This window comes from Labrus bergylta, chromosome 2 (genome assembly GCF_963930695.1).
Source record: "Labrus bergylta chromosome 2, fLabBer1.1, whole genome shotgun sequence".
NCBI classification, from domain to species: domain Eukaryota; kingdom Metazoa; phylum Chordata; class Actinopteri; order Labriformes; family Labridae; genus Labrus; species Labrus bergylta.
Genome location: NC_089196.1, coordinates 26085923 through 26103041, shown reverse-complemented (window position 1 = coordinate 26103041; position 17119 = coordinate 26085923). Strand labels below are relative to the sequence as shown.

Genomic DNA, 17119 nt, shown 5'->3' with positions numbered 1-17119 from the left:
TTGGCCTCTCGTTTATCGCTGTTTTGTTTTATTGAGATAAACATTATAGTTGTGATTTCTAAGAATCACTTCCTATTTTATTATTATTTATATTCATGGACATTTGTCAGACCAGAGTATCATTGCATTATAAGACAAAGTTTGCAAAACCTTTCCTTTAATGGGCCTCAACTCAAGAGGAAAACATGACAGGCCACTGAGCCCAGAGTAGAATGCAAACAGGAAGCAAATATCATCTAAATTCAGATTTAGAGTGAAGCTAGTTTTGTCCTTAATGTCTTTTGTTGTTGCTGTAATTTCACTCTTAAGAGTGGAACAGTTATAAAGTCAATTTTGGGATCTTCACTGCTGAGTTTTTTTGTTCAAACATTCATATTTATAGCATTTATAATACACTTATATTTATAGCATTTATAATACACTTATATTTATAGCATTTATTTATATTTATAGCATCCCATTAATCCAGCCATCCATATATACCTAATAATTCACTTTTTTTAGTCTACATCTGTAAATTTTGTAATTACTGTACATAGCACAGACTCTTGCACTTTCTGCTTATTTGCACTTCTGGTGAGATGCCAAACCTCATTTCGTTACTCTATACTTGTATATGTGTAATGACAATAAAGTTGAATCTCATCTCTCATCTCATCTCATATAGGAACATAGGCTACATTTTAAATTACAGCAATAAAAATTTAAAAAAAGAGAATGAGCTCCCTTTGGGGACCGTAAACATCTTGGAGTCCTGTTCAGCAGTGTTGCAGCCAATGTGAACTTTTAAATAAGATGAACAATTCAAACCAGAACTCTAACGCCCTCTACTGAACAGCAGGTAATGTTATAATGGGATATTCTTTCCAGCTGTTTCTATTTTTTACTTTTTCTAATTTAAATTCAGCAAAAAGGGGGGAAAGAGGGGAAAAGTAGCCTAGATTAATCTAGATTAATGAAAGAAAAAATCCCAAAAGCTCCACAGGGTGTTTCACTTCATATTGTTTTATGCTTCAATTTAATTTAAAGATAAAGATTAAGATAAACTTTATTGATCCCACATGGGGGAACATTTTTTTGTCATCCTTGTAAGGATATCTCAGTCTGCTGCTGTTTGTTATAACTATTTAAAAAAAAATCCATTGTCACAGAACCAGAATATAAAATGCACACAAACATAAAAAAAAAATAAAAAAAAAAAAACGTTTTATTTTACAGCCTTACATTTCTTTTAAAACCCACACACTTCAAATGTTAGGACCTGCTTTTAGAGCAACTACGGCCGGTGATTGTGCTCTCATCTTGGGCCATGTCACGGAGTTTTACGGTAGAAGGAAATCCCGACATGTGATTGGATGAGCGGTCTCAGTTGCCCTCTCTCCTCTGCAGCGTCGCTTCACTGCATCTGTGGCTGCCGGTGAGGGACAAACCAAGAGGTCAAGCAGCAGCACTTTTCATCATAAATCCTGGAGAAAAAAATGCTTTATGAACAGTAAACTATCCGACAGAAGGAACTGCGTGTGAACAATATTCAGTATCAGGTAAGTCGTGTGGTTAATTCTGTTGTGTGTCTGTTGCCAAGAATTATGGAGAAAGGGGTCTGAATGAATGACAGCCTGTCACTCATCAGGGTAGGAACTTCCGCCTTGTATGTCATGTCTCATTAACAGACATTATTTTATTTTAAATGGGCTGTGTGTGTTTCTTTTCTGTCGTTCACATTTCCGTTATAAACAGGTGCTAGCCGAATGTTAGCGTGTAGCATTTGTTAGCTGCGTTCTGTTTATGGTTGTGTCTAAGATTGCTAAGCTAACTGCTTATCTTACCCCCATACAGACTGTGTATAATAATAATGAGGTTTACACCTGTAGTGAATTGCAATATTTTCTTGACATTGTACATGAGATTGTTTTCTGTGTAAACATCATATGGTCACACTCCCATCACCAAACAGAAGATGGGGGTATAAATAGAGAGTGGTTAATAAATCCTTCATTTTTATTACATCTTAAAACCAATTAAAAAAACCATAAAGACTTAGTTTTTACTGACATTTCGTTATCTTGCTATTACTACATTTAAATCAACTATAGTTAAGTACTACCACATCAAATATTGCACAGTTTCTTCACCAAATAATCAATTCAGATAGGCCTCAGTTAATAAACAAGTTGTGCATACTTCTTACTGCCGCTGGTTATAGAAACTTAATAACAAGATAGTCTAGTCTTCCTTTTGTCAGGGATTAGGTGACTAAAACACTTGTAACTAAAGCCACACCTTGTTGCTTTACATCAATGACTAATGTAATTAGAAACACTCAAACATTGGATTATAATGCTCTGTTATAATACTATTTGCATTATTATACCTATATACCTGTGTACTATGTTCCCTGGATCATTCCCCTCTCATACCATGATAAGGTGTGTGTGTGTGTGTGTGTGTGTGTGTGTGTGTGTGTGTGTGTGTGTGTGTGTGTGGGTGTGGTTTGTTTGAGTTGGTGTGATTGATTGTGTCTTAAGCTAACAGGATGCTCATAGCCTACGAACTTGAGCAGTGGCGTTCTGCTTTCCGGAGTGAAAACTCTGGTTTCCTGTAGCCAATAATCTCCATATTAAGAGAACCTCCAGGCCCAATAATTTGACATGTAACTGTAAGTCTAGACTATTCTGTGTCTCCTGTTTGCTTACCTTTTTAGATGTCAAAGTTTTATTTAGTATGTATTTACATGAATATATCAAGGGCCTTTTCCAATTTTGTCTTGTATATAGTTATAATATTTCAAAGCAGGGACCATTAAACCTAAAGTTTATACAGTGAGGCTCAGTGAGTATGTTGGTCAAATTCTAGCCTTTGCAAATGACTGTGCTGTTACAGATTTAAGCACAATCTAAGAGTAAGCATTGCACTATAAATCTGTTAAGAAATCCCCCCAAAATAATCTCTAGGTGTGTTTATTTTCTGCTTGCCGTCTGTTGCAGTCCTGACCAGTTTCTCTTTGTGGGAAGTGTCCAGTTTGTGCATTTATAATAGCTCTTCCAACACTGATAACATTCTTGTCTATTATGGTTTATATGCCGGGTGTGCCTTTCTAGTTGGCCGACACGGAAATGAAACCAGGATGACATGCAGTCTCAACACTGGTTGCTTAATGGTGACAAGCTGACAGTGTCTGAAAGAGACTGTAAATGCAAAGGTTTCAAAATCTTCTTTGTATGTTTGTCCAACATTATCAGGTGTTCAGCTTTCTGTGTTCTTGAAACAGGTGAGAAGCACTTTTTGTCTAGTGTACAACTCAAAGGGAGGAAGTGAAAAAAAGGCAGCCTCAAAGCTGTTCCTTCTCTCGGATCGTCAGAGACTTCAGATGTCTGCTGATTATTTTTGTTGCTCACACAGCCTGTCACTTTGGCCTTGGATTAAACGCTGCTTTCTAGGAGGTGTTTCCTGGAAATGTAGTTGTAATCCAGGACTGGGCCAGCTGGCTATGCTTGTAATTTCTTTCATAAAATATTTTGGTGTCAAAGGAGAGGCTCATGATAAGACAGAGGTCTTCCTCTGAATCTGTTTTTAATAAGTAAAGGCTAATAGTAAAATTGCATCCCTAATAATATAAGCATTGAGTGACATGTTTTTTTGTATTAAAATGTGTTTTAATGTATTTATTTTGTGTCTCCAGTGGTTATTTTTTTATGATAAAAAAGCAGACAAGCAAGGTTAATGAGGCGGGGAATAGAGGAGGACAGGATACCCCTGACAGCACAGATGAGGGCTGGTTTGTTTTTCATGAAATGTTTTTTTTTGACAGCTGAGCTCAGCTGACTGTCCTTTATAGGTCATAAAACCATTCAGTGTTATCAGATCAAATGTTTCTATAATATAACAAAGACTCGACATTGTTTGTAATCTTTATGTCGTCACTACAGACAGACAGTCTTTCGTATCCTCATGTATTGTTTAAGGAGTACTACTTTCAGAAGTCTGCTGGCCCTCATGTAGTAAGTAAAGAGGAAACTAAAATAGACACTGCGTGCGATAATGCTCACGTTGCTGTTACCCACAAGACTTGCTTACAAGTCCACTTGCATTTCCTCTGGGTCAGGTCTTGACATTTGGGAAGGTCAAAGGGAATTCATGATTGACAAAGAAGTGAAAAAGCACAAGAAAGTGGTTTAAATTAGAAAGAATAACTTTATATAGTGGTTTGTTTAATAAATTGTGTTGGCTACATCTCCTATGAGGTCTGTTTTGCAAGTTTAGTTGCATCATGATACTTAAGTAGTGAGATGAAATGTTAAGGCATAAGATAGCATTGTATCTTTGAGGACTATTTGCTACAATAACTATTACAAGGAGAGGGGAGGCAGTGCTGCTCTTCATTTTAAGTATACTGGCCTCTTTTCTGCAATTGTAACAACACAACAACAGTTACTACAGCGAATCACGGGTCACATGCATAACATAGCTCCTACAATGAAGATACTATTCCGGGCTGCCAACAGCAGCTGAAAGTAGGGCAGGGGCCCGCCACCCTCGTGAGAGTGATTGTGTTGATGATGTGTCATTTCAGGAAATCCTGATGTCACATACAGAATTTTGTAAATTCACTGCCTTCCTTGTTTCTTTTGGTACGTTCTTGCAGATGCGCCTCATGAGTCTTGCTTCCAGCCTGTGAAACATGTTATCTCTCTCTCCGTGGCTTCCCATCTTTCCTGTCTGTTGGCTGATGTCACCATGATTTAGCTGGTTTTCTGTCTTCATGTGAAGCTCATTGCAAAAAGGATTAGGGCAATCTTTCAAAGCTTTTTTTTTTCTTTTCTCAGATCACCCACTAAATCACTTCAGTCCACATCCAGATTAATGACTAGACCCTGCTGTCGGCATCTGTAATCCTCGAGTGTGTGATATTCTGTACACGCACTGTGCATTCGTAGGCTTCTGTGATTGAGAGTGTGTCAGAGGACTGTCATACCCAGGTGTGAAAAAGGTCTGGTGATGTCATGTTTAAAAGGTTGGCACAAAGATATAGTTTCATGTGTACTGGCACCATAAACACTGCACTTTGGTTTTAAACATGCAGAAGACTTTGTCCTTCCTTGGTGATATGAACCACTGTGAATTCATGTTTTAACCAGGAGACTGGCTGCTAATATTCAGCATCCCAGACTGTATCTTACTATGTACAACCTGTTATTTCATCTCCATGATTAGGAGGATAATAATCGACCAATAACTGTTTCTCTTTTCATTCTCATCAGCCTCCCACCACCTGTGGACCTGTCTAAGAGCGTCCACCATGTTGTCCCGGTTGAGAACCACCTGGTCCCTGAGGCCCTGTGTCTCTGTTTGCAGATGGGCACACACCAAAGAGAAAGGAAAGCCCCTCATGCTCAACCCTCGCACTAACAAAGTAAGTGGATCACTGGTGTCGTCTGTGTGTGTCAGCATTTCAAAAAAGGCTCAGTGGTTAAACAGATGGCAGCTTTATTAACATATGTTTGAGCAGGTCAGACCATTTGTGCTGGATCCGTGCCAGTTATGTCAAGTTAAAAAGCGGGCAAATTGGCGTTAGCTTTTTGTGCATCTGGGTGGAGAAAATGTGATGCATGTCTGAAATGTTTTCCTCTGGTTGGTAAAAAGATATGGAGGGAGATGTTCTGTAAATCATAAATGGCATTTTAAATTATCATTTTAAATGTTAAATTCTCTTTTTCAATATTTGGTTTAGGCTTTTATAAATAATCAGTTTCCTAATATTCCTTCCTTAAATCTTGAGGCCCTGTATCAGGACTTTTCCTTTTTTCCATCGCTTTGTTGTCCTCTGTTCTTTGTCAGTAAGAGCTGTATTTTATTGAAGACTATAAATACTATGTTACTATACTTTGTTTGATGGCAGAAATGTAAGTACACCCTTAAATTGTACTAACACGAGGGTCGCCGGTTCAATCAGTGCAGCCACCTCACTCTGATATCTCTCTGTGTGTCTGTGTATGTTTGTGCATGTGTGTATTTTTGGCCGATGTGTGTGTGTAGCATGTCTTTCAATAACAGAGAAAAGTTGACGATTAATTAAGTAAATTACTTTTTTTTTTTAATGAAACAAAAGTCCACAGATGTCCGCATCCAAATGTCATGATCACCAAGAAGTAGTTTACATTACAACAACAAGGGAAGTGAAGAACTGCATCAGTTGATTTTATCCCTCAATCAGAGTTTAATACCTCTCCAAATGTTCCTATCAGAGACAAAAGGTTTTCCTCCAGCTGTTCATTTCCCTCTGCTGATTTGCTTCCAACACTGTAAACCTTGAAGTGTTGAATTTCTTTAGGAAGCCAAGCTAGTATATCAATTCAATATTTCCAAATGCTGTACTTATGCAGCTTCAAAATATTGAAAGCATCATCGTAAGCAGTGTAAAAACAACTTAACAACTCTGCTTCCTAACTCATTTAATAACAATTAGCCCTACAAATTGTGTTTGATTCCTTTGCCTTCAACAAAAATGACTAACAAATGTGGACATGGTCACCCCTCCTCAAAGCTCAGATAAAGCCATTTTGTGTCGACTGAGATATTGAGTTTTTAAAGAGTTATATTTGTTATATTTAATATTTGTTTGGGCACTTACCACACCCAGTATCCAAATGTTTATTTTCTTATTAACTGTCTATGCACTACAGTTTAATTTTCCTTTTCTATTTCACCTCATTTTACTCTTTATACCCGCCCTGCCTTTGAATGATGTGGTGTGCCTCCTGTAATGAACTTTGAACTTCCTTGTGTTTAAAAGGCGTTTTACACGTAAGCTTTCCTTACCTCGACATGAAGGCGTAACCACACCCAAACAGTGTTGTCACTGCTGCATGCATACTGCAGCAAGGTAGGGACTTAAATGAACAAAAACAGATTAAACAACCTAACAAAACACATATTTCATCTTTACCAAGTTAAATATGTGTGCTAGTCTCTTACATATGGGCATCAAACTCGATGGTCAGTGTGGAAAGTGGGAAGTTTTCTAGTTGTATCTGCTCGTGGTTTGTAGATGGTATATTTTAAAGTCCCACCCCTGGAAATGTGGATTCAGTCCGTGGTTAATTGTTTGGCTGCGTGGTTGTTTCTTGTTAGTTTTTCCTTTAACTACTGCAAGTCACAAATTACATTTGAAACATGAAGCTTTGGCTGCTTGAAGTGACATGATCTCACTTTGTGCAGGTTGTGCTAAACTTAGCTTGGACTGCATATGTTGTGTTAAACATAGATCTTCCACAGGCCAGCTGGCTGATGGAAACACTGTATGTAAAGCAGCTACACCGCCGTAAACTCTCCTGGTGTGACTCCTCATTGTGTTCATTTCATCTGCTTTGTTTTAATTTAGAAACTCATGCAAGGATCAAAACTCACTGAAGAGTTACAAGCCTTGAGAAGAAGTCGTAAGGCTCTTCTTCTGTGGTCACGGTTGCCGTTTAGTTGAAATAAGACGGCAACTGTAGCATCGTGTCTTTAATCTTGAAACATGTAAAACTGAACAAGGCAAGCTTCTTGATGCATTCTTCCTCTTCAACCCGGCTTGCATCAGCAGACTGCGTCATCACCATGCCTCTCATTATGACTGAGCATACATCTATGGAAAGTAATAGAGTTGCAAACATGCAAATTAAGATAAGATGTTTGTTTTTTAATGTTATTTGTATTTGCCTTTATGCCTATATCAGATAGGCCAGCTGAAGAGAGACAGGGAAGGTTGGGAGGAGAGAGAGGGTTTGACATACAGCAAAGGGCCGAGGTTGGACCCGAACCCACTAATAAATGCTAACAAACAATATTTAACAATCAGTAAATGTTAAAACATAAACTAAAATAGATAGCTGCATGTTTCATTCCACAGAGAGGAAGTGAGCAGTGGAGCTGGGAGAAGTGAAATGCTCCATCAGCATGACTCAGCACTAAACCAGGGGAGCCCCCAGCATACATCACTCTCACAGAATAATCAGACCCTCTCCCAGCCCCAGACGTTATGGCTTCCACGTGTTACGACCATATTTCATTCAGAGATTGGCTCGTTGTAACACTGACTGCAGGAACGTGAACCACTCTGTACCCCTCCTCCCTCGTCCTCTCTGTTGTACATGGGGTGTTTCTTCCTCAAGCCCTCTTCATTGGCTTCTTAAAGGCTTACTCCCCTCTTGTCCCTCTTTTCCTTCATTTCTCCAACTGCAAAATAGCTTCCACAGCTCCCCCCCCCTCCCCCCCCCTTCGCTCAGCTGCCTCGTTTCTCCTGTTTAGAGTCAGAAGGTCAAGTCTCTCAGGACTCAAAGGTGCTGCAATGCGCACTCTGATCACAAACACTTCATCACAGTGTGCGTACACTTCCTGCAGCACAGGTCCTGCAAATTGGTTTAGTAGTGATCATTTTTTATTTCAATGACACTTGCACATGTTGGTAGCAGAAAGTTATTTCCTGTAGATGCACATTACTAACAATGATAACCAAATTCAGGCGAAGGTGTTGATTGGACCTTGACCTTGTTTTGAATTCAAAGTAAATAGGTCTCTTTGAGTTCAGAGTAAAACTGTGAAACAAAGCATCTGCAAAACATCAGATCGTAAACTCATTATAGCCACTGTAGCTTTATTTAAATGAATTCTATAATCATAAGTTATTAATCTAATCTTTTTTTGCTCCTCTCTTTTTGTTTGTGCTCTGTAGGGCATGGCCTTCTCTCTAGAGGAACGACAGATTTTGGGGATTCACGGTCTGTTACCTCCCAAAGTGGAAACCCAGGACACTCAGGCCATGCGCTTTCAGAATAATCTGAAGAAGATAACTGATCCCTTACAGAAGTAAGGACACATTTTCCTTAAACAACAGAAAGTAAAACCACAGTATGACCTTCTTTCTGTTGTATTTTAGATTTTTTTTTTGTCATCATACAGAATATTTAGCTTCAAACAGCACTCTAACGTTCCCTCCTCTTTCATACAGGTATGTCTACTTGATGGGCATCCAGGAAAGAAATGTGAGGCTTTTCTACAGGGTGTTAATGGAAGACATCGAAGAATTAATGCCAATAGTCTACACTCCCACTGTAGGCCTGGCCTGCACACAGTATGGACACATCTTTAGAAGACCTAAGTAAGAATAAAGTATATCTATCAAGTATCTACAGCTGTAATAGAACAATTAAGGAATTGAGTTGTACATCTTTTCTGATTGTTTTTCATAGAAGAATGCATCTTACCATGACTGTATATTAAACTTATCATCTTTGTGTCTCTCACCAGGGGCTTGTTCATTTCCATTCGGGACAGAGGACACGTCCGTTCCATCCTGGAAAACTGGCCAGAGACCGATGTTGCAGTGAGTACGAGAAAACCTCACCAAAGTATAAAACTGTGACTCCTGTATTGTTTCCCACATGCACTCCTGAACATTTTCCAAAAATGCAGTGAAATCTTCCTAACATCCTGCCTTTACATCAATGCCTTGTATGATTGAACATTTTCATGGTTTCAATGAATGAATGGAAAAGAGATTACCAGCCAGCAGAAAAGAGTGAGGATAACGAACCAGTTGTTAAATATAAACGCCATCATCCCCGCCTGCATGCTCGCTCGTGAATAATTTTGTCTGAATATTACCTGCTGCGTCCACTCATCGGCTAACCCAGACTTCACACAGACATTTTACTAAAGGACTGGCAGAAAAAGTTTGTGCATGTGTGAAAACACCACAACTTGCAATTGTCATTGAAATTCTTGGTATTTAAAAAATATATATATATATTCTTCTTGTCCACATTTGTCTGCTAAGGTCTAGTTTAGTATTTCACACTTTGAGAGTTTTTCTCCAATTTAGCTGACCAATGTGCTTCTTTTCCTCTCTCTCTTTCTCTCTCTCTTTCTGTAGGCAGTAGTAGTGACTGATGGAGAGCGTATTTTAGGATTAGGAGACCTGGGGGTTTATGGAATGGGAATCCCTGTTGGAAAACTCTGCCTGTACACTGCCTGTGCCGGCATCCGACCTGAGAAGTGTCTGCCTGTAGCGATAGATGTTGGAACAGATAACGAGGTACGAAATATTAGTTTGTGTTGTCTACATACTGTATGTGTGTATATGCTTTTTAGACATCTAATCATCCTTGACATGTTTGTCCTCGCCCTTTAATCAGACTCTCCTGGAGGATCCGCTGTACATGGGCTTGTACCAGAAGCGAGATCGCTCTCAAGCCTACGACGATCTGATTGATGAGTTTATGGAAGCTGTGGTGGAAAGATACGGACAAGACACACTGATCCAGTTTGAGGACTTTGGGAACCACAACGCCTTCCGCTTCCTCAGGAGATACAGGGAGAAGTACTGCACCTTCAATGACGATATCCAAGGTTTGAAAACAACTCCTCACACAGCACTCAGCAGTTTGTTTGACAATGCCAGTGTCCCAACAACTTGATTAACTTTGGAACAGCTCAGTTGGTGCTGCTGAAACCCTTCTAGGGGGTTTGGATGTGTCAGTCCATCCCTCCCTGTGGCCTTAATCTAAAATGATCTTCTGTTGGGGGAACAAGAAGAGCATGTTGAGCTCTACGGCTGAATTTTTATCAGTAAGTCTCAGGAGCCTGAAACGTATCCATTCCAATGAACATGTAGTGACCTCACATAACTCCTACAAGGTAGTTCAATATTGTGCAGGGACCCTTTAGAAAATGTACTCGTGATGAGCTCAAGGCTCATATCTGACAGCTGTAATCGAGAATTGTCTGCTGTAACAAAATGTGTTCATGGGCTATGCTGCCTAAAATCAGATAAATAATGTTATTAATAATAAACTTGATTTAAGAAGCAACTGTCTTAACTTTACATTACATTACAAAGTGCTTCACGTGTATAAAAGAAGCCCATGAAGCAGACAGGCAAACATTAAAAAAAAGGCAAAGAAAATGGGTAACAACAATAACATCACCATGGTCACTTGAAAATCTCTCTGATCGATGTTTTTAGATTAGGTTATAACTTGACCTGATTTCCTCGTGCAGCTCTTTCCAGAGCTTCAGGGCTTTGACTGTGAATGCTCTGTCAACCTGAGTTTTAAGCCGTGAAAAGACCTCTGCCCGAGGATCTCAGGCTGTGTAATGGTAGCCTGGAGAGAGGCCATGAACAGCCTTAAAGGTCAGCAATCTATTCTAAAGCACATGGTGAGCCAGTGCAAGGAGGCTGAAACAGGTGTAATGTGGTCATTCTTCTTGGTTTTTTGTTAAAAGTCTGGCAGCTGAGTCGTGTACCGTCTGGAGCCGTCTTGTAGATCTTTGGTTGTGCCAGGTGAAAGGGCTGATATTGTAATAATTTAAGATGTGACTGATTATCTGTGTGATTAATCAGGTCCATTAAAGACTGAGATCATAGATACAAATCACTTCAAAGATATTCACTGTATGTTGTATACGTGTGGCAGAAACTCTAAAAAGGAGTTGTGATGTTTGAGTTCAGAGTTTAAACTGAAATGCAGCGTCTAAAGAACTCCTCTTTATAATCGTATGTCCCTCTGGATGTGTCCAGGTACTGCGGCTGTAGCCCTCGCTGGTTTGTTGGCAGCTCAAAAAGCCGTTGGAAAACCGATCACTGAACACAGAGTGCTTTTCCTGGGAGCTGGAGAGGTAAGATTCTTTTACCCATGTAATCAATATGTGCTTAAGTCCCTTTGTTAAAGCCATGCTGCCCCCTACCGACCAAAGAGGCTAATTTAAGTTGCACTATGTTTACACTACCATAATAATTTGAACCTTGAACTATGAGGTTGTTTTGCTCGTAGGCTGCTCTTGGTATTGCCAGTCTGATTGTAATGGCCATGATGGAGACGGGGATGAGCCAGGCTGAGGCCAGAAGTAAGATCTGGATGTTCGATAAACATGGCTTACTAGTAAAGGTCAGTGTGTGTGTGTGTATGTGTGTGTGTGTTTGTGTGACACAGAAATGAACAAAAATAACTTAATATTTATATGTCCGTCTGGACAGGAAGCCAGACAGTCTGTGTAATTAGTGAAAAGTGGTTTAACTCTTTTTTTTTGTATTGACTCACTGAAGCCATCAATGTTGTTATGTGACTCCAGGGCAGACCACAGGAAACGGACTCAAACCAGGAGGCATTTGTCCACGACAGTCCAGGAGACGTGCAGAGCTTCCTAGACGCCGTCAACACCATCAAACCAACAGCCATCATAGGTACCTACGGGTTTCTCTATTCGTTTGTCAACACCTAACATCATTTTTAAAATTTGTTTTTGGAACCAAACATGCCACCTTGTTTGTTGTGTTGGAATTATTTTAATGATCATAGTTATTAAATTCTATCAAGTGGGAAATTGGATCAGGTAAACAAAGAAAGCCACTTTTTAATTGAGTCTATCTATTATTTATAGAATTCATATGAAACAATAAACGGATCATTAGTAGTCCCTAATTCATCCTGTCATGTCTGGGTGCTGTAATTCTGGGCTCAGCCTGTGTAGTAATGATAAAAGGACAAGGTGACCAACAGTCTTCTTCTTCTTTCAGGTGTGTCGGGGGCTGGACGTCTGTTCACTCACGACGTCATCAAGTCCATGGGAACCCTGAACGAACGACCAATCATCTTCGCCCTGAGTAACCCAACTACTAAAGCAGAGTGCACGGCAGAGGACGCCTACACCCTTACTGATGTACGCAGTTCTTGTGGCTTTACTTTCATTTGTACTTCTATTCATTAATCACTTCTTGGAGAAAAAAAAAACACAGTTCCAATATTGGGAAATAATTCCTTAAAGTTACAGAGATGCGCCTGTCAATCAAATCTAATAGTCAGCAGTCAGTCATGTCTGGAAACAGCAGCCAGCGGTCTGAATACTGAGCTGCTCTCATTGTATACTTTATGTTCCTGAGCGGAGCTGAGCTGAGGAGATGTAGGGCGGGGTTTGCTTGTTACACTTGTGACATCACTCTTCCTGTTTTTGTCCTCTTTTCCTCATCATCATTATCTCCTCATAATCCACAGGGTAGATGTCTTTTTGCCAGTGGCAGTCCATTCGGTCCAGTGACTCTGAGTGATGGCCGTGTCTTCACTCCTGGACAAGGGAACAATGCTTACATCTTCCCAGGTAAACAGAAAACTAAACTGAATGTTGATAAAAGTGAAAAGGAGGGATGGTTGTGTATAAACTCCTTGGACCTGAAAGATGGGTGTGAACATTTAAAACAACGTCTAGTTTTTCCACAGCACATGAACTTAACGATAAGAAGGCTAAGAGTTGAAGTGGTCTTTTGTTTGTTTGTTGCAGGTGTGGCCTTGGCTGTGATCTTGAGCGGAGTGAGACACATCAGTGACACCGTCTTCTTAGAAGCTGCCAAGGTCTGAAGTCATTACTCAGTATCTCTGATTTAGTCTTCTGCACATTTTCAGGAGTTTATCTGTGCCTCGCCCCCTCACTCCATCCTGCACTTTCTCGCTGTCATGTACGCTGTGTATGGTCGTTTTAACCCTCTGATGTCTCCTGTCCCCTCTCTTTCTAGAGTCTGCCTTAACAACTAATAGATGAGGAGCTTTTAAAAGGCTGATCCTGCTTTGCACTCCTTCCATCTGTGTCCTTTCCTTTTTCTCTGGGCTACATTTAACATTTAACCACATTGATTCATAGAATTGTTGATAAAGATCACATCATGATTTATTTATTCTCTGAGGCCAGTACTGAAATGTCTCCGATTAGACGCTGGTATTTGCATTTTGGAAATAAGAGTTGTTTTTTTCTTTAATTTGATTTAACACCTTATTTTCTAATATCTTTCGTCTTGTGTTTCCTTTTTCAAAAGCACATGTTCTACACACTAATGTAGTTATCAAACAGCAGAGTAACATACTGTAGGTAAATAATAGTAGTAATGTGTATGTGTCTGTTTTGGACCCTAAGAGTTCATCAAAAGCCTAAAACCATTTTTTACTCCTTCCAGAACCTCTCGGAGCACCTGACTGACAAAGACCTGGAAGAGGGCAGACTCTATCCTCCTCTCTCCAACATCAGAGAGGTTTCCATCCAGATGGCTGTCAAGGCAAGTCTCCTGAATATGTCAATGTCCTTTACAGGCAAAAGTAAAGGTTCCAACTTTAGCTAAATATTTGGGCCAGTTTTAAACCTGATAGTCAGAACTTAACTATCTTTGCCTTAAGGGTTAAGGGTTATTACTGTTATTATTAACAACGTAGGCCCAAAATGCCGGTTTAATGTTGTGTCGAATCCTAACTCAGCCCTTTGCTGCATGTCATTCCCCACTCTCTCCTCCTAACATTTCCTGTCTCTCTTCAGTTGTCCTATATCTAATAAAGAAAGCATGGCCCAAAAAAAAAAAAAGTCTGCTGGAGCCAGACTGTACATTCAGTACAGTAATGTGGATGTTAACCTGCAAGGAGGAACGAAGACCGGTGGTGCTAGCAATGCTAACATTGGCCACACTCTGCAAACCAATTTGACATTGAGAGTAATGCACATAACTTATATCAGCTCCATATGATATAGCAGCCAATTTCATAATTGGAAAATGTGCTGAACTATTTCAAATAATCAAAAAGATAACACACAAAATGGTTTTGGACAATACATTGTGCTCAATATTGACTGTTACTGACTGAATATTGAGTGTTTTCTTAACTTTAGACTAGTCCAGATGTCTGAATTTTGAGTTCTGTTTGATCTAGAGGGAAATTAAAAGCCCGGGACATCGCCTGGGACACAACAGTTGTCTCAGTGTAACTTAATGCTAATAATTCTCTTTCCTGCTGCAGGTGGTGGAGTATGTCTATGCTAAAGGCATGGCGTTCCGCTACCCTGAGCCTATGGACAAGGACAGCTTTGTACGTGCAACTGTGTGGAACACCGACTATGACTCCTTCCTACCAGAAACCTACGACTGGCCAGGCGTCAGCTTCACCCCCAAGACTAAATAGAAGTGTAACAGACCCTCACTGTGCTCTGTTTCACAATGTCCCTCTTCCTTTGTTTCCCACTCAAACCTCAATCACAGATCTTTTGAGATGATCACTGTTATCTCAGTGCAAACATCAACTTAGATAGTAGAAGCTCCCTGCTGTCTTGTTGCTGCATTTGCACCAAATCAGTCTTACTAGATCTGTGAAATTGTAGATTGAGTGAACTTTGAAAGATGACATTCAAGGTGAAAAAGCAAATTTCACTTCACATCCATCTTTTAGTCACTTTTGCATCACATGAATACCTAAGTAACACCTGGAGGGCCCTCTGGTGGTGGGAAAAAGGCAGTGCAGATATCTGGTTTCATTGTTGAAACCTTGCATCTTAATCATCAATACTTTCTCTGAAAATGAAAATAGGAAAAATAACTTTAGAAGCCAACTTGTTTCTTTACCTAATCAACTTTTAAATCGTGCTTTTAAAGGGTTAAGTTACTAATGTGTACTGAACGCCATGTAAAGTACAATTATCTGCTCAGCTACATACAAGGAAGACACTCCATTTTAAACATAATGACTGAAACTAGTTTTGTTATTCACTCCTGATGCACAGCTGCCCACTCCTCATGTCTGCTGCTATAAGCTTTTTAACAAGCATATGTATGGACATTGCTTTTTTTTTTCACATCAGGCAGGCCTCTGGTGACTTCACTAACCCTTCACTAACATCAAACATATGTTTCGAGAATTACTTTGACTTAGATTTAATCAGGCCTCGCCGCCTATCAGTGAAGGTTTAGCAAAGCAGAAGTTGAAAGAATTTGGCCATCATTTTTAAAGTAGTGAGAAAGAGAGAAAACGTGTTACTCAGGGGAGAAAGAGTGATGTTGGAAGGAAGGATCTCGGGGGAAAAATGTATATTTTATGAAGGGAAATTATAGTTATGTTTAAAAACACTTGGGGGGATACAATGTTCACTCCAGTAACTTTTTGTTCAAGCACTCTCAAACATTGTGTTTTTCTCTCTGAATTGATTTTATGTTGGGGGGGGGGGGTTATTCAGTATTCAGGTGTTTGTGCATTGTGATGTATATTAAATACAAAGCTTTTCATCAACACTCCTTAAATGAGTCCATCCCGTTAAAAGAAATCACTTTTTGCCCAAGTGTGATCAACAAAATATAAACTTTACTAAATATTTAAGAAAAAATGTGCAGTCAAATTAATTGATGAAGAGATTTTTTAAACTATTTTATTTAATGTACATGTTCTTTTGTGGAAAGTGAGACGGTCTGCTGAAGGAATATTTATAAAGTTGTGTTAAGTACATCCATCTGTGTGTGTGTGCGTGTGTTTGCAGGTTGGTGTGTGGGTTTTGCTCATGAGACAGGACAACAGATTTACAGGCCGGGTGTATTTTCACTTTTCTGATCAACCCTGATTAATAACAGTAATAATAACATAATGGGGTCGTCACATTATCTCAGTTAAACACAAGAGTCAGAAAAAGCTCTGATATACTCTGCTTTGCAAATACATTGTGAAGGAAATTTGGGAAAGGCAAGTTTATTTATATTTTCAACAAGTCAAGTGCTGCACATGAGACTTCCAAAACACTCAGAATAATATTACTGGAAGATATAGACAGATAATATATTACTTGCATTAAAGTGATTGTAACTCTTTTGGGGAATAGGTCAAAAACATTTAAAAAAAACATGTCAAATCTTAAATGTTTGACCTTCTCATAGAGGTTTTTCATCTTCACTACATTCATATTCCTGCTCGTCTACTATCAGATTGCCTCATGATCAGAACATTCACCCTATTGTGAGATATGGGGTGATATATGAACTACAGTCCAGTTAGATTTTACAAACTAATCACATCCCGGTCAGTTGGATATTTTGCTTTTGTCCCGGAGAGACAGTACGGATAGTCGCCCTTTCTCAAAATGTAAGAATAGAAGAAGCCTGAACATATTCACTCAACAGACACAAAGTCTTTAAAGCTAAAATGTGTTTGAGTCTGAGATATTAACCAGTGACATTATAGCTGTCGGTTTATTTATTTATAGTATTGTCATACATGCTGTCAAGTATTAGAAGTGTCACACATAAGTCTTCAGATATTTTAAAATGCCAGCCCAAGGTGTAAATTGTATTTTC

At 39.3% G+C, this 17119-nt stretch overlaps 1 protein-coding gene across 3 annotated transcripts; it reads left to right on the top strand.

Annotated features, from left to right (window-relative positions):
- Window positions 1-1380: 1380 nt before the first annotated feature.
- me2 (malic enzyme 2, NAD(+)-dependent, mitochondrial) lies at window positions 1381-16280 on the top strand. Of its 3 annotated transcripts, XM_029280142.2 has the most exons (16): window positions 1392-1541; window positions 4824-5011; window positions 5259-5410; window positions 8711-8844; window positions 8987-9136; window positions 9286-9361; window positions 9911-10072; window positions 10173-10386; window positions 11558-11655; window positions 11811-11924; window positions 12109-12220; window positions 12554-12696; window positions 13029-13131; window positions 13312-13382; window positions 13979-14077; window positions 14808-16280. In XM_029280142.2, exons 2-16 carry the CDS (start codon window positions 4996-4998, stop codon window positions 14967-14969), a joined length of 1806 nt encoding a protein of 601 aa, XP_029135975.1. In that variant the 5' UTR covers window positions 1392-1541; window positions 4824-4995; the 3' UTR covers window positions 14970-16280. The 3 variants fall into 3 exon arrangements, with proteins under 3 accessions (XP_020503991.1, XP_029135975.1, XP_020503992.1); XM_020648335.3 differs by lacking the exon at window positions 4824-5011 and having other exon boundaries at window positions 1381-1541; XM_020648336.3 differs by lacking the exons at window positions 1392-1541; window positions 4824-5011 and adding an exon at window positions 2520-2656.
- Window positions 16281-17119: the final 839 nt, after the last annotated feature.

Bases quoted from the DNA above. Each gene is read 5' to 3' on its own strand.
- me2 (XM_029280142.2), top strand. The intron at 5,411-8,710 runs GTAAGTGGATCA...TGTGCTCTGTAG, and splicing joins TCAACCCTCGCACTAACAAA to GGCATGGCCTTCTCTCTAGA. The intron at 12,221-12,553 runs GTACCTACGGGT...TTCTTCTTTCAG, and splicing joins CAAACCAACAGCCATCATAG to GTGTGTCGGGGGCTGGACGT.